This window comes from Colius striatus, chromosome 3 (genome assembly GCF_028858725.1).
Source record: "Colius striatus isolate bColStr4 chromosome 3, bColStr4.1.hap1, whole genome shotgun sequence".
In the NCBI taxonomy this organism is placed as follows: Eukaryota; Metazoa; Chordata; class Aves; order Coliiformes; family Coliidae; genus Colius; species Colius striatus.
The window spans coordinates 921,848-948,551 of record NC_084761.1 but is presented as its reverse complement, the minus strand read 5'-3'; the positions used below and the strand labels follow the sequence as shown (position 1 = coordinate 948,551).

Here is a 26,704-nt window from a genome sequence, read left to right as displayed (position 1 = left end):
TCAGGCAGCACCTTCTGCTCATAGAATCAGAGAATCCTTATGGTTGGAAAAGACCTTTAAGGTCACCAAATCCAACCACAGAACACTTGCAACCACTTCCGTGCTTGCAGTGCCCAGCCAAGGGTCCTTCACTGTTGGGAGCAGAGCTGCCACCTCGTCTCTCCTGCTGAGGGCTGCAGGAGCCAGGGAAGGTGCTTCCTGGAGAAGTTTTCACAGGGGTAGACAGATGTCTTCTAGAGTGGGATACCCAGTTCCTGACCAGAGCCCTGCCCCAGCTGCTGGCCAGATGTTTGAGGGTTGCAGTAAGACAGCAGCAGAGCAGCTGCAATGGCTCTCAGTTCTTTCAGCCTCCTCATAGGTGTGTGAAGCAAACAGAGGGGAGTCTTTAAAGCTCCCTGTGAAACATTGTGGCCTCACAGCAGGTTGTGGCTTCCATCTGCTGAAGCTTTGTTCTCTGAGGGCTTCCTCTCCTGTGGGAGATGGGGATTTGTGACTCATGGTGAGGACAGGAGCCTTGAGAGAATCACTGAACTGTAGAAGGCAGTTGAGGAGAAATGGCCCCTGTGATGGGGTCTGTGGCACCCAGGGGCCTTGGCAGGTGAAGGGGCTGGAGCACAAGGGTGCTGGGGAGGGGCTGAGGGAATGGGGGTGTTGAGCCTGGAGAAGAGGAGGCTGAGGGCAGCCAGCAGCACTCTCTGACACTCCCTGCCAGGAGGCTGCAGGGAGCTGGGGGTCGGGCTCTGCTCCCCAGGCAGCAATGACAGGACCAGAGGCAATGGGCTGCAGCTGCCCCAGGGGAGGCTGAGGCTGGAGCTGAGGCACAACTGTTTCCCTGAGAGGGGTGTCAGCCCCTGTGCCAGGCTGCCCAGGGAGCTGGGGCAGTGCCCAGCCCTGGAGGGATCCCAGAGCCGTGGGGCTGAGGTGCTGAGGGCTGTGGGTCAGTGCTGGGCTGGGCTGGTGAGGACAGGGCTGGGACTGCAGCAGCTCCAAGGGCTTTTCCAGTCCAAAGGCATCTGTGATGCTGTGAATGTAGTGAGCAGGTGCTGAGGCTGTGAGCAGGGCTCAGCTCTGCCTGGGGCAGCTCCAGAGCCCTCTCTGCTCCCAGAACATGGGCTGCAGGAACCTGTGTCCCCCAGGGTGTGTGCTGGGTGCAGAACAGAGGCCCCGTGCCCCTGCAGGTGGTGCTGCAGCCTTCGCAGCACAGCGTGGTGTTTGCTCTTTGGCAGGACCTGCCCTCCTTTACCCAGAACGTGCACAGGCTGGTGAACGACCTGCGTTACTACAGGCTCTGCAATGACAGTTTGCCCCCTGGGACTGTGAAGCTATAGTCACTGCACTGGACTGCTCTCTGGGCACTGTAGGGAACGGCTCTGTGCCTGGTTTTTCACCCCTCGCTGGCTGCAGGAGGCAGCGTCCCGGCAGCCGCCCGCCACGGCCGCGCTTCCTCCTCCTCCCCCTGCCCAGGAGCCAGCAGCATCTGCAGGAGGCCCTTGGGGGGAAAAGGCCTCACCCTGGGGCTCATGTGCTCCCCTGGCACCGTGTGGTGGGGGCAGCTCAGGAGTGTGTGACGTGAGGCAGAGGGAGCCAAAGACTACTTGAGACATTCGAACCTTCGCGTCATTCCAGCGAGCTGCCGCTCCGGGAGGAGGAGCCTGGTGCTGGGGCTCTGCCTCGCACTTGTGTCACTGCCCTGGGTTTTTAGGCTGCCTTGCAAGCCCCCTGCTGCCCCTGGGGCTCACAGACTTGTTGGGGGTTTTTATTTCAACCGTTTTCTCATCATTCCATTGTGATACTGAACCCACGTGCTTCATGGGAATAAAGTGCTTACTTTGTTGTTTTAAACTGCTGGGACACCTGCCTCGGGTTCCTTGCAGCCTGCCTGCCAGCAGCCCCCCCAGGCTGTGTTGTGTTGCAGGGGGTGAGCTGCAGCCTCCCCAGGCACAGAGCCCTGTGGTGGCTGCTTCCTCCACTCTCCCCTTGCTGTGTTTGCCTCCTGTGTTCCCTCATCTCCCCTGTCACCCCTTGTGCTGCTCTGTTTCATTCCCTGCAGCAGACTGTTGTCTGAAGTGCCCAGGAGGTGCCTGCAGGAGGAAACGTCCCAGCCCTTCCCACAGGAGCCCTGGGCCACAATCAGCTCATAGGGGCTTGTGAGCATAAGGTTAGAACCCCAGGCAGGCAGCACCAGGCACTGTGGGGCTTGTGAGGCTCTGAATCAGGCACAGGGGGAGGTTTTGCCTTGAGGTCTGGTGCAGAGCACTCAGTCAGCCTTTGTGCTGTGCTGAGGGCAGCTGCAGTAAGGCTGATGGTGGTTAATGGGGCTGGGGAAAGGCTGGGCTTGAGGATCTCAAAGGTCTCTTCCAGATGATACCATTCTATATGGAGGCTCCTTCCTTGGAGCTCTTCAAGACCAGGCTGGACACGTTCCTGTGCAGCCTGATCTAGGTGGGAGCTGCTTCTGCAGGGGGATTGGACTGGGTGATCTCTAAAGGTCCCTTCCAAACCCCCTCCCATGCTGGGATTCTGGGTGATGTGAAGTCTGTGTGTGGGCAGTGGGGTGAGCTTGGAGGGTCAGAGCACTGCTCCCTGCTCCCTTCAGTGCCAGTGTTGTGACAAACAGGCTGCCCTGTGCGTGTTTGCTGTGGGGAGAGAACACCCACTGTTTGGATAACCTGTGTGCAGACAGGGCCCCACAGCCAGCCTGCCTGACCTGGGCCCTGAGTCGTCTCTGGGCTTCGCCCCCTGCAGCTGGAGCTGAGCTGCACATGCTCTGAGCCCAGCCTGCTCTGGATGTGCCTCCCAAGCTCTGCTCCTCAGCCAGGGGCTGTGGCTGCCGTCCCTGAGGGGCTGGGGGCCTTGCCCCACTCCTGCCCCCCTCCCTTCCCTGTGGGGCTGGGGGCTGCTGCTGCTTCTGTTCCTTACAAAACAGGGTTGACAGAAGGTGAAAGTACATGTTTTTCCCTTGTTCAAGGGCAGCAGTGGGAAGGTGGCCAAAGCCCAGCCTCTGACCTCTTCCCCCTCTGGTTCTCCTTTGCCAGCCCTCCCCCAAACTGTGGGGCCAGCCCCAGCACCACCCCCCCTGCATAGAGGTGGAGAAGGGGGTGTGGGGGTGTGTGGCTCCCTTCATCTTCCTCACAGCCCCCTCTCCCTGGGTACCACAGCCCTTTATCCCCTCAAGCTCCCACCTTGGGTGGGTGACACCGGCTCAGGTCCCCACAATGTCTGTTTTGCAGCCATGCTGGGCACAGGGGGTGCTGCCAGCCCCCCTCTTCCCTCCAGGCTCTGCCCCTCATTCCATGCCCAGGAACCAAGGGACGAGATGAGGGCTCAAGGAGGGAAGGTGCAGCCCAGCCTCTCCCTGCCCGGTGCTGTGTGTGCCTGGGGCTGTTCCTCACTCACATCAGGCAGCTCTAGAGCAGGGGCTGCCAGGGCCCAGCGTTTTCCATGAGCTTTTCCCGTCCCTGCCTGCGTCAGGCTGCTCTCCTGGGACTGTGGGGAGCTGGAGCAGAAGCGCCCAGCGTGGGGCTGTGCTGGCACAGAGCTGGGGCGCTGCCTCTGTCCCCACCCCAGCGCTCAGCCCCGAGGGAGATGCTGCAGCCCCGGCAGCAGCCCGGGCTCGGCTCCTCGCTCCTGGGGGAGCTCCGTGTCCTCGGCACAGCCCGGACTGAAGGGAAGGGCTCGGGGGCCTCTGTCTGTGCCCCTCGCTGCCTCCCGGCGCCGGGCTGCCCGTCCCGGGACGCTCCCAGCGGCTGCTTTAAGGGGAGGGACGGAAACCTGACCCGTCCCCGGGCTGGGCCGGGCCCCTAAAAGCCTCGGCGGGCCCCCCCGAGCCCCGCCGCGGCCAGGTCCGAGCCGCCGGCCCCGCCATGGGCTCGCTGGTGCGCTGCGTGGTGCGGAGCCTGCTGCGGGGGCAGCCGGGGCCCCGCCGCTTCGGCTCCGGTGAGACGCGGCCCCGGCTTCCCCGGGACCCTTGGCATCCTGTCCCTGTCCCCATGCAGTCCCTGGGCATCCTGTCCCTGTCCCCATCCTGCCCCGGGACCCTGTCCCTGTCCCCATCCCGCCCTGGGACCCTGTCCCTGTCCCCATCCTGCCCTGGGCACCCCATTCCCCATCCCACCCCGGGACCCTGGGCATCCTGCCTTGGGCACCCTGTCCCTGTCCCCATCCTGCCCCGGGCATCCTATCCCCGTCCCCATCCTGCCCCAGGACCCTGTTCCCGTCCTGGGACCCTGTCCCTGTCCCCATCCTGCCCTGGGCACCCCGTCCCCATCCTGTCCCAGGATCCCTGTCTCCATTCCCATCCTGCCCCAGGATCCCTGTCTCCATCTTCATCCCTCCCCAGGACCCTGTCTCCATCTTCATCCCTCCCCAGGACCCTGTCCCCATCTCTGCCCTCAGCCTCTTCCCTCTCTTGCCCTGGGACCCTCTCCCCATCCCCATCCTGCCCTGGACACCCTGTGCCCATCCTCATCCCATCTCCACACTCCTCTCAACCCCTTCCTTCTCCCACCCCTGGGCACCCCATGCTCAGCCCTGTCCTGCTCTGCACACCTTGTCCCCATCCCCATCCCATCCTCAGTCCCCTGCCTGTCCAGCCCCTTGGGGCTCCCATCCCCATCCTGCTCCCACCACCCCATCCCTGTGCCCCCACCCCTGGGGTCTGGGCAGGGGCTCTGGCTCCGGGCGTCCTGCAGGGTGGGCTGGTGCCAGCCCCTGCTGTCCCACAGAGCCCCTCTTTGCTCACCCCCCTGGAGAGCTGTGCCTGGGGACCTGCTTGTGCCGGGGCTGGTGCTCAGGGGAAGGCACCTGAGGAGCACCCAGGGTGGCACCCACAGCCCCAGCGCTGGGCACAGACAGGGGCAGCCCGTCCCACGCTGGCTTAAAGGCCGTTTCCCAGCCCGCAGCGTGTCCTCGGCGCCTGCCGGGGCTTTGCAGAGCCAGGGGGGCGCAGCAGGAGCCGGGGCCGCTGTCAGCCCCGTGGGGTGCCCCTGCTGCAGCCCCCGGCTGGGGGGTCACGGGCGTCCCTCCGTGCCCACGCAGCGCCCCCGGAGCTGCGGGAGCAGACGCTGGTGCTTGTGAAGCCGGACGCGGTGCAGCGGCGGCTGGTGGGGAGCGTCATCCAGCGCTTCGAGCGCCGCGGCTTCAAGCTGGTGGCCATGAAGCTGCTGCAGGTAGCCAGCCCCTCCCAGCTGCCTCCCCAGCCCCCTGCAGCGCGGGCAGAGAGCGGGGGGCACCGGCCCCGAGTCCCCCCGACACGCCACGCTGCCCGCAGGCCGACCAGGGGCTGCTGGACCAGCACTACCAGCAGCTGCGCCAGAAGCCCTTCTACCCCCAGCTCCTGGCGTACATGACCTCGGGGCCGCTGGTGGCCATGGTGAGGAGCGGGGGCGAGGTGGGGTTGGGGGGCCGGGGCAGTGCTGAGGGGGGCTCAGGGGACCCCTGTCCCGCAGGTGTGGGAGGGCTACAACGTGGTGAGGTCCACGCGGGCCATGGTGGGGGACACCAACTCCGCGGCGGCGGCAGCGGGCACCATCCGCGGCGACTTCAGCATGCACGTCAGCAGGTAGGGGCTGGGCTGGGGGGGCCTGGGCTGGGGGGACCCCACGGCACCAGCCCTGTGCCCCTGCAGGAACACGGGGGGTTGGGGGGGGGTCCCTGTGAATGGAGGGACCTCATGACACCAGCCCTGTGCCCCTGCAGGAACATAGCGGGGGTCCTGGGGTGGAGGGACACCATGACACCAGCCCTGTGCCCCTGCAGGAACATAGCGGGGGTCCTGGGGTGGAGGGACACCATGGCACCAGCCCTGTGCCCCTGCAGGAACGTGGGGGGGTTGGGGGTGTTCCTGGGGTGGGGGGACCCCATGGCACCAGCCCTGTGCCCCTACAGGAACATGGTGGGGCTGAGGGGTCCCTGTGGATGAGGGGACCCCATGGCACCAGCCCTGTGCCCCTGCAGGAACAGAGTGGGGTTGCAGGGGTCTCTGTGGATGCAGGGACCTCATGACACCAGCCCTGTGCCCCTGCAGGAACGTGGTGGGGCTGGGGTGTCCCTGTGGACGGGGGACCCCACAACACCAGCCCTGTGCCCCTGCAGGAACATGGTGGGGCTGGGGGGTCCCTGTGGATGAGGGGACCCCACAACACCAGCTCCGTGCCCCTGCAGGAACGTGGTCCATGCCAGTGACTCGCTGGAGACAGCCCAGCGTGAGATCGGCTTCTGGTTCCAGCGGGACGAGCTGGTGACGTGGGAGAGCGGAGACAGCGCCTACACCTACGGACCCTGAGCGGGGCCACAGCCCCAGCCCCACAACACACAGCCCCACAACACACAGCCCCACAACACACACACAGCCCCACAACACACAGCCCCACAACACACAGCCCCAGCCCCACAACACACACACAGCCCCACAACACACAGCCCCAGCCCCACAACACACACACAGCCCCACAACACACAGCCCCAGCCCCACAACACACACACAACCCCACAATGAACACACAGCCCCACAACACACACACAGCCCCAGCCCCACAATGAACACACAGCCCCACAACACACAGCCCCAGCCCCACAGCCCCCAGCCCCACAACACAGCCCCAGCCCCACAATAAACACACAGCCCTGCCTCTGCACCCCTCCAGCAGCTGCCACCATGGAGCACTGGGCTGGTACTGGGAAGCACTGGGATGTGACTGGAGCGTTGAGATGTCCCTGGAGCACTGGGCTGGTACTGGGAAGCACTGGGATGTGACTGGAGCGTTGAGGTGTCCCTGGGAGCACTGGGCTGGTACTGGGAAGCACTGGGATGTGACTGGAGTGTTGAGATGTCCCTGGAGCACTGGGCTGGTACTGGGAAGCACTGGGATGTGACTGGAGTGTTGAGATGTCCTTGGAGCACTGGGCTGGTACTGGGAAGCACTGGGATGTGACTGGAGCGTTGAGATGTCCCTGGGAGCACTGGGCTGGTACTGGGAAGCACTGGGATGTGACTGGAGTGTTGAGATGTCCCTGGGAGCACTGGGCTGGTACTGGGAAGCTCTGCGAGGCACTGGGATATACCCCCAGGGGATACTGGAGCAGTGCTGGGAAGCTCTGGGAGTCACTGGGACGTCACTGTGAAGCGCTTGGATGTCTCTGGGAGCACTGGGGCGGTACTGGGATGTCATTGGGAAGCACTGGGGGAGTACTGGGAAGCTCTCAGAAGCCCTTTGATGTGTCTGGGAACGCAGGGGCAGGAGTGGGAGGTTCTGGGAAGCACTGAGATGTCCCTGAGGGGCACTGAGGCTGTACTGGGAAGCTCTGGGAGACACGGGGATGTCCCCGAGGGTCACTGGGATGATACTGGGAAGCATTGAGCTGTCCTCAGCATCATTGGGGTGGTACTGGGACACTCTAGGAGGCACTGGGGCGGTACCGAGAGGCACCAGGGCAGTACTGGGCGGTACTGGGAGGCACCGGGGCAGTACTGGGCAGTACTGGGAGGCACTGGGGCTGTACTGGGAGGCACTGGGGCAGTACTGGGAGGCACTGGGGCGGTACTGGGCAGTACTGGGAGGCACTGGGGCTGTACTGGGAGGCACTGGGGCAGTACTGGGAGGCACTGGGGCGGTACTGGATGGTACTGGGAGGCACTGGGGCGGTACTGGGAGGCACCGGGGCAGGACTGGGCGGTACTGGGAGGCACTGGTGTGTACCGGGAGTGATGTGGCCGCTGTCGCCGGGCGGACACGTGCAGTGCGTGGCCGTGGCCGCGAGGTGGCGCTGTGGGACACGGCGCCCAGCGCAGGCCGTTACCAGGCAACGCCCGACGTCGCCCGCGCATGCGCAGGAGCGAGCGGGACCACCCCCCGTCCATGGACTCCATCTCCCGTCGGGCTGTGCGCTCGCCCCGCCCGGCGCCGCTCGCGCATGCGCAGTGAGCCGGGCGCCTCCCGCACGGACTCCATCTCCCGTCGGGCCGTGCGGCCGCCCCGGCCCGTCCCGTGGTGCCCCGCGCTGCCGCCGGGCCGGTGCCGCTGCCGCCATGGCGGAGGCCGCAGGAGCCGCCCGGCCGCCGGCCGACGTGAGCAGCGATGAGTGTCTGCGCGAGTACCGCCACCTCTTCAGCGCCGACATCCTGGCGTGAGTGCCGCGGCGGCGGGGGGAGGCTCCGGCCCGGCGCCTCGGTGCCTCGGTGCCTCAGCTCGGGGCGCCGGGGTAAGGGGCCGCGGCTCGGGGGGCTGTGCCCGTCCCTCACGGCCCCTTTTGCTTCCGCAGGGGGCAGGTGGCCTTCATCACCGGCGGCGGCTCGGGCATCGGCTTCCGCATCGCCGAGATCTTCATGAGGTGCGGCGGGGCTGCGGCGGCCCCTGGGACGGGCGGCGTGAAAGCTCCTTCCCGTCTCGTCCCCTCCCGTCCCATCCCATCCCCTCCCGTCCCATCCCCTCCCGTCTCGTCCCTTCCCATCCCCTCCCCTCCCGTCCCCTCCCGTCTCGTCCCTTCCCATCCCGTCCCGTCCCCTCCCGTCCCGTCCCTGATGCTGAGGGGCTGGGACATGTGTGTGAGGAGGAAAGGCTGCAGCCCTGGGGCTGTTCAGCCTGGAGAAGAGAAGCCTGAGCTCAGGGGCACCTCAGCAACACTGACAAGCACCTAAAGGTGGGTGTCAGGGTGGGGGGACAGTTTGTTCTGTGGTGCCCAGGGACAGGACAAGGGGTGATGGACATCAGCTGGGACACAAACAGTTCCCCTGGCACAGGAGGAGAAGCTCCTTTGGTGCTGAGGTGAGGGAGCCCTGGCCCAGGCTGCCCAGGGAGGGTGTGGAGGCTCCTGCTCAGGAGGTTTCCAACCCCAGCTGGACACGTTCCTGTGCCCCTGAGCCAGGGGAAGCTGCTGGAGCAGGGGCTGGGGCTGCAGCAGCTCTGCAGGGCCCTGCCAGCCCCCACCATTCTATGATTCTGGGATTTTCTTCCCTCTCCCACCACTGACAAGCCCCAGGTGTGGGTGGTGGCTGCAGGGTGGGAGGGGGCAGTGAGGAGGGGGTGCTGTGTGGTCCCTGCTCACCTCTCCCTTGCAGACACGGCTGCCGGACGGTCATCGCCAGCCGGAACCTGCAGCGTGTGTCAGAGGTGAGTGTGTTTGGGCCCGGTGGGACAGCCAGCAGAAGGCAGAGCTGGAGCCCCTGCACACCCTGCCCTGGCAGCAGTGGCTTAGCAGCAACGCCCTGGCTGCTCCTGGCTCTTCCTGCAGCGGCAGACAGGGGTTACATGCGTTGGAGGGGGTTCAGTGGGCCCCAGCACCTCAGCTCTGAGACATAGGAGTGGCTGCAGGTCTGGGAAGCTGTGCCAGCCCCAGCTGTGTGGGAGCAGCAGCCTGTGTGGGCCTGGCACAGCCCCAGCCCTGCCTGTGTGCCCCAGGCTGCCGTGGGCTGCACACGGGCTCTGCTGCTCCCCAGGACTCGTGCTGCAGCCTCAGCTTGTGGCACTGTGAGAGCTTTGCAGTGCTGAGAGTGTCCCTGACACTGAACAGAGATCAAACCCAGTGCTTGGGAGCGAGCTGGCAGGGCCCAGCTGTGCCCAGGAAGGGGTTGGGGCCGTCACCTCGCACCCCCTCTTGCTCAGGTGCCAGCAAACAAGCTGCAGGGCTCAGCAGCTGTGCAGTGCAGGGGGCTGGAGCCATCTGAGACTGCATGTGCAGGCTCCTGCTGCTCAGGCTGTGTGTGTGCAGCTCACAACAGCTCACAGCAGGGTCTGAAGGGCCCAGGCAGCAGCGTGGGCTGTCTGTGGGTGTTGTGCAGGGTCGCTGCTGCGTTTGCACATCCCCTCTGCTTCCTTTGCTGCAGCCAGCCATGCTCTCCATGGGCACCCAGCCTGGCTCGTGCCACAGCTGCCCCATCGTGCCTCCAAGGCAGAGACTCTGCAGCCACTGGGCTGCCATTGCCCTTTGGCCTATTGACCTTTCTTTGATCTAAAGGTTCATTGTGTCTGGGCTTGTGCCAAAAAATGCTGGTTGGGGTCCAACCTTTGTACTTTGGGACTGTTTAGCATAGAAAAGAGAAGGCTGAGGGGGATCTTATCAAATGCTGATCAAACCCTAAAGGGTGGGTGTGAGGATGGGGGGCACTTTCTTCTGTGGTGCCCAGTGCCAGGACAAGGGGTGATGGACATCAGCTGGGACACAAACAGTTCCCCTGGCACAGGAGGAGCAAGTCCTTTGGTGCTGAGGTGAGGGAGCCCTGGCCCAGGCTGCCCAGGGAGGGTGTGGAGGCTCCTTCTCAGGAGGTTTCCAACCCCAGCTGGACACGTTCCTGTGCCCCTGAGCCAGGGGAAGCTGCTGGAGCAGGGGCTGGGGCAGCTCTGCAGGGCTCTTCCAACCTCTACCATTTGAGGATTCTGGGATTCTCCTTGCCCTGCAGAGCTGCTGCTCAGATCATGCTGTGCCCACTGCAGGCCAGGCGAGAGGTGTGCTGGGTGATCCGTGGCCTTGGGGCCAGCCTGGCCTTGGCCTGGGGTGTGACCTGCAGGAGCTCTCCCTGGCTGCCCTGTGGCTGTAGCTGCAGGGGCTGCTGGGCTGGGGCTGCCTGCCTTTGGGCAGGTCTCTCCCCTGCACACACTGTTTGCTGTGTGCTCACAGGGTCGTGGCTCTGCCCAACTTCCCGCTGGCCTGTTAGGAGCTCTGAGTGTGGCCCTTGCTGAAGGAGCCAGGCTCAGAATGAACCTGAAGTCTCTGTCTGGCATTTGGCAGGCCTCAAAGAAGCTGGAGGCAGCCACAGGGCAGCAGTGCCTGGCTCTGTCCATGGATGTCAGGCAGCCCCAGACCATCGTGGCAGCGGTGGAGGCGGCGCTGAAGGAGTTTGAGCGGATCGACATCCTCGTTAACGGTCAGTGGGCAGGGAGAGCTCTGGCACCAACACACTGCTGGGGAAGGTGCCTTCCTGTGTCTCCTGGGGTCTGGCTTATGCTGCTTTGGCCTGACAGCAGGTGCCAGCCCCTGGAGCACCAAGGGGTGGCTCAGAAGAAGTAAAGCCCCGTTGGTGATCCCTGGATCATCTGTGTGCGTCTGCATGGGCACTGTCCCCGCTCCCGCTGCACCAGCACTGACTGCCCACAGGCTGGCGCTGCTGATGGGTTCTTTGTCCCCTTATTAGGGCTGTTTCCAGTCTTCCCAGGCAGCCCCTCTCCCCACAGCACCCTGAGCCTGCCTTCCTGAGAGGAACCTCCTGAGGTCCACTGAGGGCAAGGGCAGAGTGCAGCCCCTGGGGAGGAACAGCCCCCTGCACCAGGACAGGCTGGGGGTGACCTGCTGGAGAGCAGCTCCAGGAGAGGAACCTGGGAGAGCTGGGTGATAATAAACTAACCATGAGCCAGCAACGTGTCCTTGTGGGCAAGAAGGCCAGTGGTATCCTGGGGGACAAGATGCTGAGGGGATGGAACATGTGTGTGAGGAGGAAAGGCTGCAGCCCTGGGGCTGTTCAGCCTGGAGAAGAGAAGCCTGAGCTCAGGGGCACCTCAGCAACGCTCACAAGTACCTAAAGGCTGGGTGTCAGGAGGATGGGGCCAGTGTTTGTTATGTGGTGGCCACTGACAGGACAAGGGGTAACAGGCACAGGCTGGAAGACAAGAAGTTCCACTGGAACAGGAGGGGAAGCCCTTCCAACCCTCACCATGCTGGGGTTCTGTGACCCCTCCTGCCCTGCCCCTCACTGTGCCCCTGGCTGCTTGTTCCTCAGGTGCTGCAGGAAACTTCCTGTGCCCAGCCAGTGCCCTGTCCTTCAATGCCTTCAAGACAGTGATAGATATCGACACCATTGGCACCTTCAACACCTCCAAAGTCCTCTTTGAGAAGTATTTCCGGGTAGGTGGAGCCAGAGGACTGTGCTGGGTGGGGGGTTAGTGCCAAACACGCTGCACTTTGCTCCTGGGAAGTCCAGGGAAGCGTGGAGGGCAGAAGGGGGGGCTGGAAGGGTGTCCAGTGCTGACCATCCCTGCTAGCCCAGCTCCCCTGTCCCCCTGCTCCCTGCCTAACGCCACGTCCCCTTTCCTTCCCCAGGACCACGGCGGGGTCATCGTTAACATCACGGCCACCCTGAGCTACCGAGGGCAGGCCCTCCAGGTGCATGCTGGCTCTGCTAAGGCTGCCATAGGTACCTGTATGCTCCCTGCTGGGCCTCTGTCAGCTGTGTGGGGCCATCCCAAACATTTGGGAGAGATGGATGTGATTTGATGTGGTTTCTACGTGCCTGGCTTTGGCATGAGACTTTTCCCTCAGGGCCCTTTGCTCTTGGCCAGGGTCTCCCATGGCTTTTTGCCCCCTGTTCCCCCACAAAAAGCAACTGAAGAGGCTCTGCTCTGCCTCCCTCACCCCTGCTGTAATCCCTTCCCAGATGCCATGACCCGTCACCTGGCGGTGGAGTGGGGGCCCAACAACGTCCGAGTGAACAGCTTGGCTCCGGGGCCCATCGCAGGCACCGAGGGCTACCGGCGCCTGGGTAAGGCAACCTGGGGCTGCTCTGCTGCTCCCCCCGTGCCACACAGCTCCTGGGGCATGGTGTGTGGCTGCTGGGCAGGGCTGGGGTGACTGGGATGGCCCTTGCCTCGCTGGCCCATCCTTGGGCAGCAGCCCTTCCCCGTTGCTGGTGCCTCGCAGGGTGCTGACTTTCTCTGGCAAGTGGCAGCTTTTGGTGCTCCCCTGATGCCCAGCCTGCTCGCCTGCCTTGCCTGCTGGCTTCACTCCTGCCCCATCAGCAGGTGCTGGTGCAGCTCAGGGGGCAGGGAAAGCTTTCAGGTCCTGCCCTGATCTCACTGCTGCATACAAACCCCCCTGCTGGGCTTGCCCCACCTCGCTTACCTCTCTTCTCAGGCTCTCCCCAGGCCTGTGCCAGGCTCTCAGCTGGCTTCCCCAGCCCCATGCAAGCGGAGGCTGGTGGGCAGGAGGTGCCACAGCCCTGGCTGACCCTCTTGCACCACCCCTAGGTGGGAAGTTTGCCGAGGAAGGGGAGCACTTGGCCGCCATCCCCCTGCAGCGCGCGGGGAACAAGACGGAGATCGCCCACAGCACCCTGTTCCTGGCCAGCCCCCTCTCCTCGTACGTGACGGGCACCACCCTGGTCGTGGATGGAGGGTCCTGGCTCACCTCTGCCAACAGCTTCTCTGCCTTGCTGGGTATTGCTTCATCCTCTGCTAAACTCTAGGTGACTGTGCATCTCCCCCTCGGAGGCGTTAGAGCAGGGCTGGTGGCAGAAACCCCCTGGCCCCACGGCACAGGGGCGCTGCTGCTGCAGCAGTGGGCACGGCCTCACCTTCTCCAGCTGCCTCAGCCACCCTGTGCCAGGCTGTGCCCCTCCTGAGGCAGCTGTGGCAGGGGGAGAGGTGTGGGGGTCAGGCTCTTAGGTGAGGGCAGCCAGCCCAGGTCTCATCTTGGCAGCACTTCTCAAACCTTCCTCTGCCTTTGGGGGATGGAGCAGGATCACCCTCTCCACCGGTGCCAGAGCAGTGTGAGAACATCCCTGAGCCCTCCTGGCCAGTCCTTGGGGTGCCTTGGGAGGGGCAGGAGCCCTCCTGGGCTTTTCCTCAGAGCCTGCAGCTGGTGTGGTCTCTCCTGTCCTTCCCACTGGAGGATGCTTGTCTGGGCACCTCTGAGTACCCCCAGAAGCGATGTGACTCCTCTTTTCTGTGCCCCACCAGCAGGATTGGGGCACAGAGAGTCCTGCCAGCCTCTGTCCTGCTTTTCCTCCCTGCAGGAGCTGCTGCAGCCTGTCTCAGGTTGTGGTGGGGCTCGGTGGCTGCTCACTGGGGCCTGGCACCTTCTGGGAGTGGGGGCTCCTCCGTCCCCTGGCAGCCCCTGTGAGCAGGGCAGGGCTGTGTGCCCACCTCTGTGCTCTCTTGCAGATGTCTGGGCTGCAGGAGCAAACCAGAATCAATGATGGACAGCCTGGGACTGACTGATGGACAGAAACGTGACCTGACGCTGCTGCTGCCCTGGGACATCTTGGGGTGACGTCCCCCAGAGCCAGGGAGGAATCTGCCACCTCTGGTCAGTGACTAGGGGAGGGCACTGCTGGGCCTGTGGCCACCTGCAGTGGGCAGTGCCAGGGACAGCTCAGGGTGGGCATTTGTGTCTCCCTCCAAGTCGCTCTCCCGGCCTTTCCCCAGCCCCAGGCAAGTGCCAGCCGTGGATTTCCATCCTCTCCCTCCCAGCTCCCCCAGCCTGGCTGGAGAGCTGCCCACGGCCCCCAGAAGCAGAGACCAGCCTCGTGCTGGGGCAGCAGCAGCTGGCAGCTCCTGAGGTGGGGACACAAGGACCAAGCTGGTGCTGGCAGGGGACACAGCCCAGTCCCCTCGAGGGGGTCCCCAGAGGCTGATGTGGCTGCAGCTGGGGTGTCCCTCGCCCAGAGCAGTGGTGGTGTGAGGTCAGAGCCTGCTGGAGGTGGCTCTGGGCTGCTGTGGGCCCCAGCCCTGTGCCCTGGGAGCCTGTCTTGCACCCATCTGTCTGTCCTGCCACTCTCATGCTGTCTCCTCTCTTCACACACACGCTACAGCTGGGGGTAAGCTGAGGGCCAGCTGCAGCTCAGCCTTTGTGAGCAGGGTGCTGAGCTGCTGGAGCCACACGCAGCCCCGGTGCCAGCGCCTCGGGGTGCAGCAGCCTCCCGCTGCTGACAGCGGTCCTTAAGCTTACCCTGAATCCCATGAAGCCTCTTTTCCTGCCTGATTGCATTTCCTACTTGATTGTAGACTCGCCAGGTATTGCTCCTTCCTCCAGGCCATGAATAAAGAGCTTCCACCCTGAGCTGTGGCGCTCGCTGCCGTGTGCCGGCGCCGGGGGCTCCTGCTGCCGGAGCTGGGGGAGGTTTGCTCGTGTGCTGTGTCCTCTGGTGAGGTGCTGGGAGCTTTCAGAGGAGCCTGAGCATGTGCTTGTGGTGCTGCCTGGGGTGAGGGGTCAGGACTAGGCCCTGGGGGGATGTAAACCCACTGCTCCCTGTGACAGAGCCTCCCTGCCTGTGGTGTCCTGGTGCTTGGAGACCTCAGCCCCAGCTGCCTCTGGGGAGGGTCACAAGGCCCTCTGTGTGCAGAGCTTGGGCTTCCCAGCTCAAGAGGGACATTGAAGTGCTGGACAGAGTCTTCTGGAGTCAGCCTGGCTACCAAGATGCTGAGGGGGGATGGAGCATCTTCCTTCTGAGGAAAGGCTGTGGGCCCTGGGGCTGTTTAGTCTGGAGAAGAGACTGAGGGGGGGATCTTATTGACAAATAGCTCAAGGGTGGGGTGTCAGGAGGTTGGGGCAGCACGTTTTCCTGTTGTATCCAGTGCCAGGACGAGGGGTGATGGGATGAAGCTGGAACACAAACAGTTCAGTTTAACCATAAGGAAGAACTCTTTCAGTGTGAGGTATGGGAGCCCTGGCCCAGGCTGGGTGTGGAGGCTGCTGTTCTCAGGAGGGCTTCAAACGGCTCCTGGACACGTTGCTGTGTGACCTGATGTAGGTGGGACTGTTTTGGCAGGGGGCTGGATGCTCTCTAGAGGTCCCTTCCAGCCCGTGCCTGTGTGCGGACGCTGCCCCAGCAGCCCTCGGGGAGCTGCCCCCGGCCACAGCGTCCGTGTCCCAGCTCCCAGGCCACGCGTTGGCTCCGTGGGGGCTGGGATGGACCCAGAGGGCTGATCCGATGCCCCGATGCGGGCTCCGGGGGGCGACGGCGGGTGGTCGCGGGCGGCACGTGCTCGCGCGCCTCGTGGCGGCTCCGCGCGCGCCCGGGTGGGCGGGGCCTCGCCGGGTGACGTCACCGCTCCGGCTACTGCGGCGGCTACCGGCGGCGATCTGCTGGTTCGCGTCGGGCTGCGCGCGGCGGCCGCGCGGGCGGGCGGGCGGGTTGTTTGTCGTCGCCGCCGCCGCCTTCCCCCCGCCCCACGCCCCGCGCTGTCCCCTGGAGGACGGGCCCGTCCCCGGGCGCTCGGAGCCGCCGCTGCCGGGCGGGGCGGGGCGAGGCGGGGCGGCGGCTCCGGCCCCGGTGTCGGAGCGGCGGGCGGAGCCGGAGCCGCCTCGCACAGAGCCGTGTGGCCGGGGAGCGGGCGGAGCCGCCCGGCGGGACCCGCACCGGCACCGCCGCACCCGTTACCGGCACCGCCCCGGCGGGCGGCCGCGATGTGACGGCGGCGATGGGCGCGGGGCATGGCCGCCGGGCAGCGGCGGGGCGGGCGGCGGCGGGCGCTGAGCGCCGCCGGTGAAAATGGAGCCGCGTCCGCCGGCGGCCGTGCCCGAGCCCCCGCTGCCCCGGGGGCCGCGGCGGGACGGGCCGGAGCCGCAGCCGGGCCTCTGGGCACCTGAGGCCGCCGAGCCCGCCCCGGGGCCGCCGCCGTGGTCCCCGCCGGAGCAAGGGGACCGCCCGGCCGCCGAGGGCCCCGCCGAGCTCCCGGCCCGGCCGGAGGAGGAGGAGCCGCGTCTCCGCCCCGTCTTCGATGCCCTGGACCGAGACGGCGACGGCTTCGTGCGCGTGGAGGAGTTCGTCGAGTTCGCCACGGCCTACGGCGCCGAGCAGGTGAGCACCGGGCCCACGCCGAGCCCCGTCAGGCCCGGTTCCCCCTTCGGACCTGCCCCGGGGGCGCGGGGCGTGGGGCGAGCGGCGGCTCCCGGCCCCGGGCACCGCGCTCCGTGTGGGGACGGCAGGCTCCGTGCTGCGCCGGGGTGGGCACTGCGGGCCGAAGGGGCGACGGGCGGTGATGGCTGGAGCCCACGGGAGAGCCCTCGGTGTGAGCAGAGGCAGCATCTGCATCGCCGGCCCCGGTCGTCCCGGGTGAAGGGCATCCGTGGGCTGGGCGGCAGGAGGCTGGTGAAGCTGGAGCTCACCTTTCCCAGGCCCTGGGAGCTGTCTCAGCAGGGCTGCCGGCACCCTGCGTCCCCTCTCTTTGTTCTCCATCGCTAACACGTTTGGGTTTGTGTGAGCAGCTCCGTGTGTGAGGGACCAGCAGCACCATCCCATCATCTCGAGCTGCTCCTCATCCCCCTCGCTGCTGGGCGTCCCTGCATGGCCTGGCATGAGCGTGGACTCACCTCCCTTATCACAATCCCCATCCCCTTTTTCCTCCTTCCCCCTGCTTTGAGCCAGGGTCAGCTTGTGTTTCCTTGCACCACATCAGACGCCTTGTAATTTGAGGCAGCCTGGTATGACCCAAAATGGAGAGAGAGCTCTGGCAGTGCAGCAGGGGATGGCAACGGATCTGTTGGCTTTTTGTGCGTGTGCCTGTGCTGTGGTTGCTCCAGGAGAAAAGAGGTGCAGGTGAAGTTGGGGTGTGCTCAGCGGGGAGCTGTGCTGCAGCTTCTGTGCCCGTATCCAAGTGGCATGACAAAGCAAATCATCTCGTGGGAAGGAGCGTTGTGGCGGAGGAGGGTTTTCTTCTCTCTGCCCTCATGGCAAAAACACCTCTTAAAGGTAAAACAGGGGCGTTTTGTATAGGAAATAGCTCCGTGAAGCAGGGAGCTGGGAGTTGTTTGTCGGGTGGGTGCTGGCGAGGGGCAGCGTGTGTGCGGGCGCTGTGCGATTGCCCTGCTAGCGTCACGGTGCCAGGGAGGGAGTTACAACATCACCTCAGCAACGTGCTGCTGCATCTGCCGGCTGAGAGGAGCTTTATTCAGCATCAAGCCTCTGACTTGCCGGCTCCTGCTGTGGCTCGGGCGCTCTCTGCTGCTGTGTGTCCCTCCCTTCCCTTTGCACAGCCGCCTGTGAGCTGCTCCGCGGGGGCTCCGGAGCTCTCTGTGCGATGGGCAGCGCTGTGGGCACAGGGGAAACCTGCCAGGAGACTGTGTGACCTGCAGAGAATCCCACATGGTGAGGGCTGGCAGGGCCCTGCAGAGCTGCTGCAGCCCCAGCCCCTGCTCCAGCAGCTTCCCCTGGCTCAGGGGCACAGGAACGTGTCCAGCTGGGGTTGGAAACCTCCTGAGAAGGAGCCTCCACACCCTCCCTGGGCGACCTGGGCCAGGGCTCCCTCCCCTCAGCACCAGAGGAGGTTTTGTATGCTGGTCCCTGTGTGTTTGGTGGGCAGCAGCCCGAGTGCATGGGCCAGTGCTGTCAGGGGGCTGTGGCAGAGCAGTGGCTGTGGTGGGTGGCAGTGCCAGCAGCGTGTGCTGCTCAGCCCTGAACTGCTGCTCTGGCAGTGCCTTGGGCCTCGGTCCTGACACAGGCTTTGTGCCACAGCTTCCAAGGTGCAACAAGAAGCTTGTAAAGTGCTTTGAGATCTTGGCTGGAGTGGCTGTGAACCATGAAGCTCTCTGGTAAATTGAAGCTGGGTGTCCAGGGAGGTTTTGTGAGACTGTTTGTGTGGACCCAGCTGAGAAGTGGTTGTCTGCAGGCTTCTTGCCTTGGCCGGTCCTTTAAAGCCTCCTGCTCCTTCCCACTGAGCACAGCTCCCAGTAATGCTGTCCATGCTGAAATTCAGCGTGCTTTTTAGATGTGTGTCCTCAGGAGGGGACTGTACAGCCAGCTCTTGGCCTGCAGAGCAGCTGTGTGTCAGTGCAGCAAGTGCTGAACTCTGGTGAGGCTGATGTGAGGTCCTGGGCACCCTGGGGAATGCAGCATGGTACCTTTTGCAGGAGAGACAAAGTAATGTCTGTGCCACCTCCATGTGTGAGAGGACTTGCTACGAGCTGCAAGGGCTGCTGACCCACCACGTGTGAAGGGGAAGGGGCTGGTGGAAGGGTCTGTGAGCTCCCAGCAGATGGGCTGGCAGAGAGGGAGGAGGGCTGGGGAAGAAGCTTCTTGACCCGTGTTCTTTTGAGCAGGTGGAGCTTGGCAGTCTTTTGGCTCAGTTGAAAGTGAAAGGGTTGGAACATCAGGGATAAAGGGGTGTGATGATGGCAAAAAGGAAGCGTCAAGGCGTACCCCAAGGTGGTGCCAGAGCTGGAAAGGGAAGCAAGGGAGGTGCCAGGGTTTGGTGGGTCAGGAAGGTATTGGGCAGCAGTCATCAGGGAGCTAAGGAGGAGCAAATTCCAGTCCTCTTACTGTCCCTCTCGCCTGGCAAGAGCAGGAGGTACCTGCTGCCTTTCCTTCCCCTCCTCCTTCCTCCCAGCTCCTGTGTTTGCAACGGGCTGCTGCTGGAACCGAGGGCTCAGCTGAAGCTCAGCGAGGCCTCACAGCCAGCTGATTCACTGAGGGAGGCCTGAGAGGGCTGAGGGAAGCGTGTGTGTGCATAACCACATGCCCTGGGGAGCTGGAGAGCAGCAAGTGTTGTCTTTAGCTTGAGTGGAACACCAGAGGCATTCATGGGCTGCTGAGCTCAGCGCTGCCGGATTGTTTGGCTGAAACAACAATTAGCCAAAACGTCAAAGGAAAGACACTAATGGCATTTATCCCATAGAAGGTGTGCAGTTGTGGGCCCCTCACTGCAAGGGAGACACACAGGGGCTGGAGCACGTCCAAAGAAGCGCTGGTGAAGGGTCTGGAGAGTGTGTCTTCTGAGGAGTGGCTGAGGGACCTGAGGCTGTTCTGCCTGGAGAGGAGAAGCCTGAGCTCAGCAACACTGACAAGTCCCTAAAGGGTGGGTGTCAGCAGGATGGGGGGACACTTTGTTCTCATCTTAAGTGCCAGGACAAGGGGTGATGGACATCAGCTGGGACACAAACAGTTCCACTTAAAAACAAGGAGAAAGTCCTTTGGTGCTGAGGGGAGGGAGCCCTGGCCCAGGCTGCCCAGGGAGGGTGTGGAGGCTCCTGCTCAGGAGGTTTCCAACCCCAGCTGGACACGTTCCTGTGCCCCTGAGCCAGGGGAAGCTGCTGGAGCAGGGGCTGGAGCAACTCTGCAGGGCCCTTCCAGCCCCACCATCCCATGATTTGATTTGGGAGACAATCCAAGCTGGGAAAGCCTTTTGCACCACATGATCTTGTTGCCTCTGCTCAAGACTCCCAGAGTTTGTGTGTCCAAAGGCTGGCAGCTCTCTGCCATCTCTGTGCTTTTCCTTTTCCTCTCTGGAGGCTTTTTCTCTTCAAGCTTCATCTCCACGTGTTTTGTTTTGCTTTCTTGAATGTTTACATCCTTCCAGCACCTGTCTTTGACTCCTTTCCCTGCCCCCAGGTGAGCTCTCCCCCCTCAGCTTGTAACTTTCCCTTTTGGGGTGATTTCCGAAGCTTTCTCTCAGGTGTGTTTTGCTTTTCTGGGCCTCCCACCAGCTTTCCAATGCAGCTCGGTGGGCAGCCGAGCTGGGTGCTGCAGGAGAGGTGCTTTGGGAGTAGCAGGTGTGTGCAGGGAATCAGGGGTGAACTCGGGCTTGTTTTCCCTGCTCACCTCTGATGGATCCCTTGGGAATCAAGTGCAGACCCTGGATCAGATGCCTCTTGCCTCCAGCGTAGCCCTCTCAGGGAGCTGCTGACATTGCATCTGAGGAACCCCCATTGGTATTGCATTTTCAGGTTTTTGAGGGTTCTCATACCCTCTGAGCTGAGCAAGTTCTGGCTTTGCCTATGAAGAGTTTCTGAAATTCCCTCTCCTGGCTTCCCAGGCCACATGTGAGAAGCTGAAATTGCCTCCAGCTGTGCTGCTGCTGTGCCTCTCAGAGGCTTTAATCGCTGTTTAAGCATGGTGTGTGCTGCAGGGAGCGGAGCTGGGGCTGAGGGCTGATGCTGTGCCTCTCAGAGGTTTGAGTGCTGTTTAAGCATGGTGTGTGCTGCAGGGAGCTGGGCTGGGGCTGAGGGCTGATGCTGTGCCCCTCAGAGGTTTGAGTGCTGTTTAAGCATGGTGTGTGCTGCAGGGAGTGGGGCTGAGGGCTGATGCTGTGCCCCTCAGAGGTTTGAGTGCTGTTTAAGCATGGTGTGTGCTGCAGGGAGTGGGGCTGAGGGCTGATGCTGTGCCTCTCAGAGGTTTGAGTGCTGTTTAAGCATGGTGTGTGCTGCAGGGAGCAGAGCTGGACTGGGGCTGAGGGCTGATGCTGTGCCCCTCAGAGGTTTGAGTGCTGTTTAAGCATGGTGTGTGCTGCAGGGAGTGGAGCTGGGCTGGGGGCTGATGCTGTGCCCCTCAGAGGTTTGAGTGCTGTTTAAGCGTGGTGTGTGCTGCAGGGAGTGGAGCTGGGCTGGGGGCTGATGCTGTGCCCCTCAGAGGTTTGAGTGCTGTTTAAGCGTGGTGTGTGCTGCAGGGAGTGGGGCTGAGGGCTGATGCTGTGCCCCTCAGAGGTTTGAGTGCTGTTTAAGCATGGTGTGTGCTGCAGGGAGCAGAGCTGGGCTGGGGGCTGATGCTGTGCCCCTCAGAGGTTTGAGTGCTGTTTAAGCATGGTGTGTGCTGCAGGGAGTGGGGCTGAGGGCTGATGCTGTGCCCCTCAGAGGTTTGAGTGCTGTTTAAGCATGATGTGTGCTGCAGGGAGTGGGGCTGAGGGCTGATGCTGTGCCCCTCAGAGGTTTGAGTGCTGTTTAAGCATGGTGTGTGCTGCAGGGAGTGGGGCTGAGGGCTGATGCTGTGCCCCTCAGAGGTTTGAGTGCTGTTTAAGCATGATGTGTGCTGCAGGGAGTGGAGCTGGGCTGGGGCTGAGGGCTGATGCTGTGCCCCTCAGAGGTTTGAGTGCTGTTTAAGCATGGTGTGTGCTGCAGGGAGCAGAGCTGGGCTGGGGCTGAGGGTTGATGCTGAGGGTGCAGCGAGGGCCCAAGCGTGGCTGCACACACACGGCTGTGCTTTGGGATCAGAACCAAGCAGAAGTGCTGTGCTTGCTTTGACCAAAGGCCCAGTTTTTCACTGTAGGAATTCATGGGAAAGCTCCTGCTGGTTTTGCTCATTGAGGCCAGGGCCCTTCCCCACCAGGGCTGGTGCTGCCTCATCAGGCCCAACCACAGCATTTGCTCTGCTCCTGCCCACCCCCCTTTATCATCATTAATCACACATCTGTGTTCTGTGGCAGCTCCAGGATGGGAGATTTCCTTTCTCCCTCTGAGAGGAAAATGCTTCCAAGCCAGCACATTTCATGTAGCTTCATGTGGGGTTTGTGTGTAACCCAAAGGCTCTGATGCAGAGACGATCGCTGTTCTTTCTGCTTCCCCGGCGAGGTCCTGGCTGCAAGCTCCTTGAGGGCTGTCCCTTCTCAGAGTGGCTGGGGAGGCTTGGGAGCCTCTCCTACCACAGACAGATCTGTGTGGATGATAAGTTTCATACTTGGGTTGATGGCTGTAATCAGGTTGACGGCTGGAGCAAGTCTGGCAGGACCATGAGGGCTCAAAGGCTTGGTTTGTCTGCAGGGGCTGGGAGGAGGGTGGCAATGTAACTTTATCCCAGATAGCAGCTCATTTAAGAAACCCTTTTTATTCTCCCTTTCTCCTTCAGATTGGGAAGGCAGCTGTTACTGAACAGGGTATTGATTTACTCTAGTTAGCAGCTTGTGATCACAGTTAGACGTGCTGCTCTGGAATCCGACATCACTCCTGCAAAGGAGGAAAGAGTCTCCCCCTCTACTTGCCAGAAGCAAGCAAGAAGCATCAGCACCACTTCTGTAGGGTTGGCACGTGCTGTGGGCAAGGGGGCAGCTGTGGGCTTTGCAGGGAAGTGGAGGTGTGGATGTGGCACCCAGGAATGCCCAGTTTGTACTGGGTCAGGGCAAAAGGATCCCATCGAAAGGCTCTGGGTGCCTGGGGAGTTTCTCAGTGAAATGCTTGCCAGGGGCTTTTTCCTGAGGTTGTTGGGTTTTTAGTGCAAGAAAAATGTTTTGCTTAGTGTTGCCCCGTGCTGTGGGGCAGCTCTGACAGAGCTGGGTGCACAGGGGCTTCCTCCCCTCTCAGCAGCAGGGTGTTTGCTAAGGCTGTGACTGAGAACAGTTGGATTGGGGTCCTGCTAGCTAACGGCCTGCTGTGTGATCCTGCACCTCACCACGCTCACTTGCCTCCTTCACTGGCATTTTGACCTGCTGTTGCTTACAGCCAAACGTTCCCCAAGCCTTTTGGAGTTGCTTCTGTCACTCTGCCACTTGATCCAGCCAGTGACTGATGGTCATTACAACAGTTGCCTATGGAATTCCTCTCCATTGGGTTCTTGTTTGGACTTTGGTTTGCTGCTTGTTGTCAGATGACATTTGCTTTGAACTCCTTTATTCACCTAGCTGGTTTTTTTTTGGCAAGTTGAGTTCTCATCAGCTGCAGCCTGTGGCTCTGCTTGGGCAGGGTGGTCTTCCAGCCTTCCCCAGCACTATCAGTGCCTGGAAGCTGCTGCTGGGGTCCCTGTGACTGTTTAGCCTGGCAAAAAGAAGAGAGGGGACCTCAGCAACACTGACAAGCACCTAAAGGCTGGGTGTGAGGATGGGGGACACTTTGTTCTGTGGTGCCCAGGGACAGGACAAGGGGTGATGGACATCAGCTGGGACACAAACAGTTCCCCTGGCACAGGAGGAGCAAGTCCTTTGGTGCTGAGGTGAGGGAGCCCTGGCCCAGGCTGCCCAGGGAGGGTGTGGAGGCTCCTGCTCAGGAGGTTTCCAACCCCAGCTGGACACGTTCCTGTGCCCCTGAGCCAGGGGAAGCTGCTGGAGCAGGGGCTGGGGCTGGAGGAGCTCTGCAGGGCTCTTCCAGCCCCCACCATTCCATGATTCTATGATTTCTCCTGCCTGGTTCTATCCTTAGAACCTGCCTGGTTCTATCCACAAGATCTTACTTGTGGTTCTGGTCCCGGGGACTGGACTGGCTCTTCCATGTGAGCCTGGAGTGAGCAGCACCAGCCCTTCCCTCTGCTTGTTTACTTACCTTCAGCCATCCGTGGAAAGTGTGGGTACAGTGCTGCTGGACTGGTTCTGGGGAGCTTCTCCTTTGTGCTTGCCTGGTGGCACGTTTCCTGGGCTGGGGAGTGCAGTGCCCAGCAGGGACGTGGCAGAAAGGGAGCTCCACGAAGCTGAAGCTCAGAATGGCATCTGGCTCATCGGGCAGGAAGGCACAGCGAGGGGGTGAGTAGGGTTAGGTAGTGACTTCAGACCTTGCCACTGTGTTCCCATCATGAAGTGTGCCCAGGGTGGGGATTTGTCCTTGGGGAGCTGTGATTTGTGCCTTTGGTGACCCCAGATCTGCAGAGCAGCCAGGCTTCAGGAATAGTGTGGCAGCAGGGCCAGGGCAGAGGTTACACCTTGGGGGGTGGTTGTGGTGTTGTGGTGAGGCTCAGAGGCCTGGGGCTTGCTCACCAGCAGCAGGAACCCCCACATACAGGGCTGTGGTGCTCCTGGGGCTGCAGGGGGGAGGTTCTCAGTGGAGGTGGGGAAGCCAGAGCCCTGGTGAGCTGTGGGTCTGGTCCTTAGAGCTTTGAACACCCTGGGGTCAGTGCCTGCTATAGCCCTTGTTTTGGTCCTGGTCTTTCCCTTGTCTAAGGAGAAAACTGCTCTTAAAGCAAGAGACCTGTGGAGCCTGCTTGGGAAAAGGAGTCTGGGCTGCCTGGTGCTCAGTGTGCTCCAGGCACTGATGTTCTGCTGCCAGCTCCTCAGACTCTAACAGCACAGGGTGGCTTTACCCTGGCTGGGTGCTGGGTGCCCCCCAAGTCCTTCTGTCACTCCTTCAACTGGACAGGGCAGAGAGGAATATAGCAGAAGGCTCAGGAGATAAGGACAGGGACCATCAGGGGCAAAACAGCCTCAGCTTGGGGGGAATTGGTTTGATTTATTAACAAAGAATCAAAAGTTAGTAGGGAAATGAGAAATCACAAGTAAACCCTAAAACACCCCCCACCCCCCTCACATCTCCACGGGCTTCTCCATCCTCCCCCCGGTGGCAGAGAGGGAGTGGGGGTCACAGTGAGCCCCTCACGGGTGGGCTCTGCTGCTCACAGCAAAACCCCCTCCAGTGCCAAGCTGCTGAGTTTGCTTGCTGAGGGTGGTCTTATTTGAGGCAGCTAATTGAGCCCAAGCAATCAGTGGGGTGGCAGTTGATGCAGACGGGGGTGCTTGTTGGGACGACGGCGGCTCTGGCGTTGCCTCCGTGGGTCCTGGCTCTGGCACGGGCAGTGCCAGCTCTGGGATGTCCCGTGGTGCTGCCCTTGGCACAGGGCTTGCTGCCAGGCTTTGTCTGCAGGCTGAGTGTGCCTGTGTGAGGTTACAGCAAGAGCAGCCTGCTCGTCCCTTGACTTTCATTGTTTTTCGTCATGCACTGTAGTTCAGGGGAAGAAACAGAGCTCTTGTTCCCTCTGCTCCAAGATCCCTGGGTGAAATACCAGCACTCTTACACTGGCTTGCAGTCACTGCTGCTTCTGGAAGGGTTTGCAGCTTGCAGGCTGCTGGGCTGTCCCTGCTGACTCCCCTGAGGTGGAGCAAAACTAGAGGAGAAGGAGCCGGCGCTGGGCGCTGCGTCCTCTGGCAGGAGCCGAGGCAGAGCTGGCCGCCCACAGCCCCGTGGAAAACCCGTCTGCCAGAGTCCTGTAGGAAACTGGGCTCGAGCAGAGAGTGCAGGAGGCAAAAGGAGCCTTTGGGCTCCAACAGTACTCAGAGACCAGAGGCTGTGAAGGGCAGGGAAGGAAGCGGCAGCATGTGCCACTCGGGGCCCAGGGTACGGCACCAGGCTGGGATCCGCGGCCATCAGCAAATGCAGCGTGGAACAGGCTGCTGCAGGGACCCAGCTGCTGCTGCAGGGACCCAGCTGCTGCTGACCCAGGGCAGGGAGAGCTGTGCCACACGGGGCAAACAGCATCCAGGGCCACCAGGGCTCAGCAACCTGCTCGGGACACGGCAGCGCCTTGGGCTGCGTGGGGAGTGAGAGAAGCATCTCTTCTGCAAAGGCCACGTCCCTGTGTTTGCTAGGTAGTGCTGGTTCTCTGCCTGCTCTGTGTGTGTGTGTGTGTGTGTGTGTGTGTGCAGCAGGAGACCACAGCCAGGGCAAAACCAACATTTGGAGAGCCTGGTGGAGTATGTTTTCCTGTGGCTGCTAAATAGAGACAGCAACTACCCAATCCTCTGCTGGCCACTCAGGGCCGTGGGACTCTGTGCTGGCAGGAGCACAGTGGGAGGCTGCAAAGAGCAGCAGCAGGGCTTGTGGGAGGCTGCTTGCTCTGAGAAGCCCAAGGGACACGCTGGGGACCTTGCTGTGCCACGGGGAACTGGCTCTTGGGCTTTGTGCTGCACCTCCCGGGCTGCAGAGCGCATCCAGCCCCCGGCTGCTGTGGCACAGGGGGGCTGGGTGAGGGAGGGCTGCTGGTGGCAGAGGCAGGGCTGGAAGCGTGGAGTGCAGAGGCAGGTTCCCTGGGAAGGGCAGGTGACTTGGCTGCCAGCCTGGCAGAGACCTGCAAAGCCATGGTGCAGAGTGGGGAGCAAAACCCAGCCCTTGCCCCTCCTGTGTGTGGGTGCTGGGCATGGGGTGGCTGCTGGAGATGCATCAGCTTCATCAGGGGGTTCTTATGTTGGGTTACAGTCCCACTCTGGATCCTGGGCTTCCCAAGCCATGGTGTGAGGATGCTGGAGCCAGGCTGTGCTCAGGGATGGACAATGACAGGACAAGGGGCAACAAGCTGCAACACAAGAGGTTCCAAAGCAACACCAGGACAAAGTTGTTCCCTGTTGAGGTGAGGGAGCACTGGCAGGGGCTGCCCAGATGGGCTGTGGAGGCTCCTTCTCTGCAGACATCCCAACCCAGCTGGATGAGTCCCTGTGTGCCCTGCTCTAGGTGCTGCTGCTCTGGCAGGGGGGTTGCACTGGCTGAGCTTTGCAGCTCCCTTCCAACCCTTTACATTCTGTGATTCCTCTCCTTGCTTCTGAGAATCAACCTCTGAGCCTAGAGACTCTTGTGGGCTTTTTGCTGTCCCCTGCATCCAGCAAGTCTG

The 26,704-nt window shown here is 62.4% G+C and overlaps 4 protein-coding genes across 11 annotated transcripts in view; all 4 read left to right on the top strand.

The window, feature by feature from the left end:
• Positions 1-1,842, top strand: part of XPO6 (exportin 6) — a 56,022-nt gene extending 54,180 nt beyond the window's left edge. For all 3 annotated transcript variants that reach the window (XM_061992814.1, XM_061992813.1, XM_061992815.1), the window contains exon 24: positions 1,227-1,842. In XM_061992814.1, the coding sequence (XP_061848798.1) occupies positions 1,227-1,328 (102 nt within the window). In that variant the 3' untranslated portion in view covers positions 1,329-1,842. The remainder of the gene's footprint in view (positions 1-1,226) is intronic.
• A 2,005-nt stretch (positions 1,843-3,847) lies between these two features.
• On the top strand, positions 3,848-6,653 carry LOC133625127 (nucleoside diphosphate kinase, mitochondrial-like). 2 transcript variants are annotated; one of them, XM_061992855.1, is made up of 5 exons: positions 3,848-3,936; positions 5,038-5,168; positions 5,270-5,371; positions 5,448-5,560; positions 6,163-6,653. In XM_061992855.1, exons 1-5 carry the CDS (start codon positions 3,864-3,866, stop codon positions 6,281-6,283), a joined length of 540 nt encoding a protein of 179 aa, XP_061848839.1. In that variant the 5' UTR covers positions 3,848-3,863; the 3' UTR covers positions 6,284-6,653. The 2 variants fall into 2 exon arrangements, with proteins under 2 accessions (XP_061848839.1, XP_061848840.1); XM_061992856.1 differs by lacking the exon at positions 5,270-5,371.
• A 1,333-nt stretch (positions 6,654-7,986) lies between these two features.
• On the top strand, positions 7,987-14,763 carry DECR2 (2,4-dienoyl-CoA reductase 2). 4 transcript variants are annotated; one of them, XM_061993975.1, is made up of 10 exons: positions 7,987-8,124; positions 8,260-8,328; positions 9,056-9,107; positions 10,723-10,858; positions 11,708-11,832; positions 12,028-12,121; positions 12,362-12,466; positions 12,951-13,062; positions 13,866-14,010; positions 14,130-14,763. In XM_061993975.1, the coding sequence occupies exons 1-9, from the start codon at positions 8,027-8,029 to the stop codon at positions 13,972-13,974; spliced, it is 900 nt and encodes a 299-aa protein (XP_061849959.1). In that variant the 5' UTR covers positions 7,987-8,026; the 3' UTR covers positions 13,975-14,010; positions 14,130-14,763. The 4 variants fall into 4 exon arrangements, with proteins under 4 accessions (XP_061849959.1, XP_061849958.1, XP_061849957.1 ...); XM_061993974.1 differs by having other exon boundaries at positions 13,866-14,763; XM_061993973.1 differs by lacking the exon at positions 14,130-14,763 and having other exon boundaries at positions 12,951-13,139; positions 13,866-13,982.
• Positions 14,764-16,288: 1,525 nt separating this feature from the next.
• Positions 16,289-26,704, top strand: part of RAB11FIP3 (RAB11 family interacting protein 3) — a 76,444-nt gene continuing 66,028 nt past the window's right edge. The window contains exon 1 of one of the 2 annotated variants that reach the window (XM_061993637.1): positions 16,289-16,504. The gene's annotated coding sequence lies outside the window, so the exon portion shown is untranslated. The remainder of the gene's footprint in view (positions 16,505-26,704) is intronic. The other variant, XM_061993635.1, reaches the window with a different exon arrangement.

Excerpts from the sequence above, each read along its gene's own strand:
- LOC133625127 (XM_061992855.1), top strand. The coding sequence starts at position 3,864 with ATGGGCTCGCTGGTGCGCTGCGTGGTGCGGAGCCTGCTGCGGGGGCAG. Across the intron at positions 5,169-5,269 it reads TGGCCATGAAGCTGCTGCAG|GCCGACCAGGGGCTGCTGGA; the intron begins GTAGCCAGCCCC and ends CGCTGCCCGCAG. Across the intron at positions 5,561-6,162 it reads TTCAGCATGCACGTCAGCAG|GAACGTGGTCCATGCCAGTG; the intron begins GTAGGGGCTGGG and ends GTGCCCCTGCAG.
- DECR2 (XM_061993973.1), top strand. The coding sequence starts at position 8,027 with ATGGCGGAGGCCGCAGGAGCCGCCCGGCCGCCGGCCGACGTGAGCAGC. Across the intron at positions 8,329-9,055 it reads ATCGCCGAGATCTTCATGAG|ACACGGCTGCCGGACGGTCA; the intron begins GTGCGGCGGGGC and ends TCTCCCTTGCAG. Across the intron at positions 11,833-12,027 it reads TCTTTGAGAAGTATTTCCGG|GACCACGGCGGGGTCATCGT; the intron begins GTAGGTGGAGCC and ends TTCCTTCCCCAG.